General features: G+C 43.5%; 1 protein-coding gene across 20 annotated transcripts in view; it reads right to left on the bottom strand.

Moving 5' to 3' along the window:
* The window catches only part of LOC116849050 (protein retinal degeneration B), a 77,960-nt gene that overhangs the window by 16,107 nt on the left and 55,853 nt on the right, over positions 1-6,000 (bottom strand). For all 20 annotated transcript variants that reach the window (XM_032825798.1, XM_032825796.1, XM_032825795.1 and 17 more), the window contains 11 exons: positions 5,660-5,845; positions 4,725-4,887; positions 3,790-4,188; positions 3,349-3,635; positions 3,084-3,236; positions 2,468-2,730; positions 2,238-2,346; positions 1,882-2,038; positions 1,369-1,518; positions 984-1,164; positions 562-836 (listed from right to left, as the gene is read on the bottom strand). In XM_032825798.1, the coding sequence (XP_032681689.1) occupies positions 562-836; positions 984-1,164; positions 1,369-1,518; positions 1,882-2,038; positions 2,238-2,346; positions 2,468-2,730; positions 3,084-3,236; positions 3,349-3,635; positions 3,790-4,188; positions 4,725-4,887; positions 5,660-5,845 (2,323 nt within the window). The remainder of the gene's footprint in view (positions 1-561; positions 837-983; positions 1,165-1,368; positions 1,519-1,881; positions 2,039-2,237; positions 2,347-2,467; positions 2,731-3,083; positions 3,237-3,348; positions 3,636-3,789; positions 4,189-4,724; positions 4,888-5,659; positions 5,846-6,000) is intronic.

Genomic DNA, 6,000 nt, shown 5'->3' on the forward strand with positions numbered 1-6,000 from the left:
AAAGGGTTAAGACGATAAACCTGTTCTCACGTTGACTGCATCTTTCCCTCGTAGCAGCTTCGAGGGTCAGTTGCGCCAGTGTCGGCTAGCGCGCAAATAATTTAATCAACAAAATTATTATAAAAAACATGAAACTCATCTAAAAGAATTCACTTAATTCATTCGGTCGTTTTGCGATGGTATTTCTGCGGAGATCTGACACAATCTCATTTGAGCGAATTCTTGACTGCTGTTGATAAACCCCTTTTTCGACTTTTACGTGACTTTAAAGTAAATTTTAAGAGCGTAATTTTACAGCGTAAGCGGAAGAGAAAGTGAGAGAACCTCAAGAAAATGAATACAAACACAAAAAACGACAATCATAACCGAGAGCTCGTTTTTCACGTCGCAATTATGCGGTGCAACTGACCCCACGACATAGTAAGAATGCACAATTACGATTGCTTCTGGTGTCACAAACGATAGCAAAGATCCGGCAACAGTGATATCTGACTGTATTCGGCGAAGCATGAAGAGTCGCTCGTTGCGATACTGCTGAAGCGTATCATCGTGTGAACTCACCTCCGTCGGCGCAGGGAAGCGTTTTGTCCCGGCAGGCCAAACTGACCCCTAGGAATCACCATGCGCGCGTTGCCCTGAGCAGGACGCGAGCCTCCGTGTGCCTGCAGCGTGCTCAAATGAGCGGCGTAACCCTCGTGCAATATTGTCGCCAATGTCTGATGCCTCTTGGACGCCTTGCCGATGATGAAGATCTGGCTCGGCTTCAGATTTATCGCCGTGTACACGCTGATATCTTTCTCGCTGCCGTACGCCTGATGGATTACCATACAGTGTTCCTGAAAGACATTCGATCGACCGTCAGTCGACGTGTCATAGTTCTATCACTGTTTGTGTGTTGTACGTGTCAGCTATGTGTGTGTGTGTGTGTGTGTGTGTGTAGGTATATAATTGTAACTATCGCGACTCGCCATTGCACGACGTACCTTCACGAGCTTATTCAGGTACGCGGCTTTGTGAGCGAGTGGATCTCTCGACAGGCCGTCTGCGAACGAGACGAGACCGTGGGGGAAGTTATGCTGCGACAGCCAGGAAACCACCGTCTGCTGTTGCATGTCGGGTCTCGCGGTAATATAGATAATGAGGTAACCCAGTTCTTGCCAATGCCTGCGAATATCAATGATCTTTGTTAATATGATTTTTGCTAAGGAAGAAAAGCATTTGAAACTTGCCAAGGAATATATCTTTTTATGATTGAGATTTGCAAATGTGTGTATGTAATTCATGTAACGATAAAATTAATACTTATGTAATTTCTTGATTCACTAAGAACTAAAGAGTCGGAATAGAATCGTCTTCGCGATACGTCACCTAACAACATCGACGGCACCTGCCCAAACTTTCGGATCCTTGCCGCTCACCGACCTGCTGGCAGCGAAGGAACCGTCTATGCTGAAAACCACGCATTCTGTTCTCGGGGGTATCACCGCCATAAAAAAATCTACAGATGTGTGATCTCCCCTAAAAATATGCGTGCATTTAGTTTCAAAGCCATTTATTAATTATCTAATTAGTCGCATCAATGTACTGGGCCCAATCTACAATAGATGGAGTAAGGAGTAGGAGTAAAACGAAATGGAAATAATTGATTTCGCTTACTCCCTTACTCCAATAAAAGTTTGCCTGTCTACATCACATGAAGTAAGCCTGAATTAAGTAGTAAGAACTGGAGTAAGGAACTGGGGTAAGGGAGTAAGCGAAATAAATTATTCCCATTTCGTCTTACTCCTACTCTTACTCTCTATTGTAGATCGGGCCTTAGCATACGTGGGTATTGATAGCGTTTTTCTTTTCAAACATTCTGAAAACAGGAGAATACGTCACCTTACAACCATCTTCACCGGGTAAAGACCGTAACTTAGCGCTTTGTCGTCTGGTATCTTGTATATTATCCTACCATTTTTGTCAGTTACCTCAGTAGAGAGGTGCGTCCACTCGCCTGCTGGTGCGTCTCGCATAATATGGATATCCACTTTCTCACCTGCAACAGAGAAATAAAAAATTTCTTATTAGTTAAATGTTAAAACGCTCTTGTCTTTATAATTTCAACGACACTAATAAGTACAAATTAAAGATCATCGATGGAATTATTATATAAAATAAATATTAAATTTTTTTAATAAAATGGAGAAAATGCAAACTGATTGTAAAAGTAACTTTTTTCAAATTTCGTATCTTACCTGTTAAAGTTATCATATCAATAGGACTGTACATGAACCTAGCGACTAGTACTTGTGGTGCACCTTCCCTCACGATGACGTCATTCGCTCTGTGATTGGCAGCAACATTCTGTAAAAAATTCATAAAGTAGCAATGAGGAACAAACTTAACACAGCGAGTGTTTGATCAAAATAGTAAGCAATATATTCCAAAAGCTTAATGTTAAGCTTAAGTCGATAAGAAAATATACCTTAAGTTTAACGGAGGTACGCTTTTTATTCCACTTCTCTCTGGGTTGACCTGGACGGAAGCAAGTGAGGTCTTTCTCATCATTGCCGAGCAATTGCAAGTCGAATCTGCCCAATTGTCTCAGGATGAACGCGATCACGTCCGAAGATTCCCAATAACTAGCGTGAAAGAGATGCGGCAAGGCGTTCGTAGGAAAATTAGCGAGACCCTCTGGACAGTAGAGTGCGTAATCCAGTCTCTTGGTGCCCCACCACTTCTGCGTCACTGAAACAAACATGTTGGATGGAGAAAAACATTTACTCAGAAGAAATATCTAGCCTACCGTGAACTTTGTACACTATTATTTTCTCTAATCCTTAGATAAATAATCAATTTCTAAGATATTAAATGTTTAACTGACAAAATTTTATATAAAATATGTAGAAATATATAGAATTTTATATAAAATATATAGAAAGTGACAAAACAATGTTCAGGGAGTCACTTTGGATTTATGGTCTAGAGTTATTCAGGATTAATAATTTCTAAGCAGTTTCTTTTGAACAATTAAATATGGCGGAGTTTCGCAAGCGGACACAAAAGTATACGTCTCGACACGGTAAATAATTTCTACTTACGAGCAGACACCGCCTGCAAAGGAACACTATCGATAATACCCGACATCGTGCTTTGAAGCGATATATCGGATAGTCTTCTTAAATGCGACAGTTGAACATTGGGAACATTCAGTCCGTCAGCGAACAGCTGCGGATTAGTCTGGATGGTTTCCACTGAAATCAGATTTACTATCTACGCTTATGCATTATACGTTACAGCGATGAGCGTACACGAGGGAACGAAGAGGTTACAGACACACGCGACTCGCAATTGCTTCAGACTTACGCAAGTGATAAGGCTGGCCATTGCCGAGCGGATACTTTTGATATCGAGCAATATTGATCGGTGGAATCAGCGAGAATCTCGCCGAGATCAAAGGCTCCAATCTCGCGGCTACGGGATCCGTGGGATGGAACAGATTGTACACTTGATTGACCAACGGCCTGGGGATGAAGCTGTTTTTATCACCGGACGCGGCGATCTTCCTGTAAGCCAGAACCAAAGCGAGCGGACTGCCGAACGTGAAGAAGTCGCCCACCTCGAAGTCCAGCTTGTTGTGATGCGGATTGTCACTACGAATTGCACAATCAGCCGAGTTAAATAATTGCAAATCTTCACTTGCTAAAAGTTGACTTCGTAGAAATATAAATCGCTGCGCAGGAATATCTTTTCATTCAAATTTTTTAACCCAAACACTCTATTTCCCGAATAAATAAATATGACTACCTTGTGCCAGAAGATCTTCTTCTGGGAGACGGCGCGGACAGATGTTTGCCATCTTCGGTGCTCCCGCCGTTTTCATTATTCTGATTGCTGGTTTCCAGTATGCTGTTCTCGCTGCTGTGCCGCGAATGCTGCGTCGCTCTGCACAGAGCGTCGTAGGTCAGGATCGAGCCCACGGAGTCGCCCACGAAGCAAATCTGCCCGGAGAAACCCTTGCCCTCGTCGCTTTTGATGAAGTCGTGATACACCTGATTAGCGCCCATCACAACGCGCGAGACAGCATCCTGATAGTCCGAGCTCGAGCTCGCCAATAGCGGTATCGCGCCGATCGGAATGGTGTCGTGCGTGATTTGAGGAGCGTCCATGCACGATGGCGACACGTCGAAGCTGTACGGACTCAGACTGTGCAAGAAAATTGCATCAAATTATATTATATAAATCAATTATGTATAAAATATACAGATGAGAGAGACAGAGAGACACGTACTGTGTGTGTGTTCTTTTCGTTAATTTCTATTATAATCAGAAGTCTTGTTACATTCCAATCTCAAAATTGAGTTGACTAGCGCGTTGATTTCCATCGATTGCACAAAAGCGTAATTGATGATTGAGTTACGGCAAATCAATGCAATTCGAGACGCATACATATCTTTTGCCTCATTTCGTTGGCTCTCTATCGACCGTGCAGCCGGTTCGTCAAATGCAATTAACTTAATTGCAATTAATTTTGTACGTAATTTAATTAGACGCGGTAGTATCATACCAATCGCAATAAGATCGAACAAAGTCCCCTTGCAGTTTCACATTGTAACAGTAAAATCGGTCATTACAACGAGATTCATTAAAATCATCCTGAAATATCAGATTGTCGGGCCGATATGGCGGTCGAGCTCACCATAATGGCGTACGAAGATACAGAAAGCAGTGTGTAGTATTACCTTGACAAAATTCCAAGACCCTCGGTGCAGATGGAAGGGCAGGAGACGAACTTAATGCAGACGTGGCCGACCATACTGGGATAATGCTGTCTCATGACGGACTCGAAAGCTCCACGGAATGTCATAATGTCCGACTTCTTCGCCGTTAAATCGACATTCGCATCTAAAACAGGAAAGCACAGATTTTAGATAGATTATCTAATGATCATTTCAACGATTAATTAATTTTACTTACAATACGGTCGACCATCTAAAATAACTTTGCTAGCAATTCTCGGGTTTACTACTACCGTGCGGACGTCGATATTATAGGGAATCGAGTTAGCTTTGTAGTATATTCGCCAATACAATGTGTACTTTTCAGGGGAGACTACAAGAGGGATTCTTCGCGCAACGGAGAATCTTAATTGAATTTGGCCGAGTTCCCCTCCCGTTAGATCAGCCGTCCACCCTCGTTTCAATCGCTGATATTCCCTTTGATGAATCTTTGATTGCCCGGAGACTTGTGTTGAATTCCACCCTCTTCATTTTTAATGAAAGGATTTACAGGTAAACCCTCGGCACATCGACGAGTCCTCCTCTGTCACCCGTCATCGCAGACGTCACTCTTCGGCGCTCGGGATCGAGCGGGATCGAGAGGGGCCTCCCGTGATTCTTCCTCTTTACGTTAAACACGTGAAGCAATCGATAACAGAGAAGAACGCGTAGATTGTGAGAGGCACTTTATAATTCGCTGAATCCTGCCATTGAAGATAAAGAGGGTGCGATTGAACGCAAATCACAGGGCGACCAGAATTCAAGCGAGTTAATTGAATTGGAATGATCGATCATCGAGACGAGAAGAAGGGGCTCGAGCGATCAGACGCGGATAGATAGCCGGATTACTTTACATGTAAATGATATTTTCCTCCCGCGAGATGAAGAGAGACACTCACCTAAAACACTACCGGCGTGCACCACGATGATCAGCACAGTGATCTTGCACGGCTGATGTGTAGGAGAGTGCTGAGGGGACGCTGGACACGACACGTCGATACTGGTCGACGAGCAGATCTGTAGTCTCTTGCTGTTTCGCTCGCTGGCGACGCGCTGCAGGTACGAAGGCGAAAATATTGTGTCCTCTGGAAATGAAAAAAAAGCGAAACAGTCTCTCTCGTCACGGTTTTCCGTGTTGCACGAACAAAAAGAGATCGCTCGCGAATTCGCGCACCGATGTTGTACCATATTACATCTCTCCTCATTTCGCTTTGAATCTCCTCCCCCCCCCCCCCCCCCC

This window comes from Odontomachus brunneus, unplaced genomic scaffold (assembly GCF_010583005.1).
Source record: "Odontomachus brunneus isolate Ranch 3 - 2012 unplaced genomic scaffold, Obru_v1 Obru_scaffold_104, whole genome shotgun sequence".
NCBI classification, from domain to species: domain Eukaryota; kingdom Metazoa; phylum Arthropoda; class Insecta; order Hymenoptera; family Formicidae; genus Odontomachus; species Odontomachus brunneus.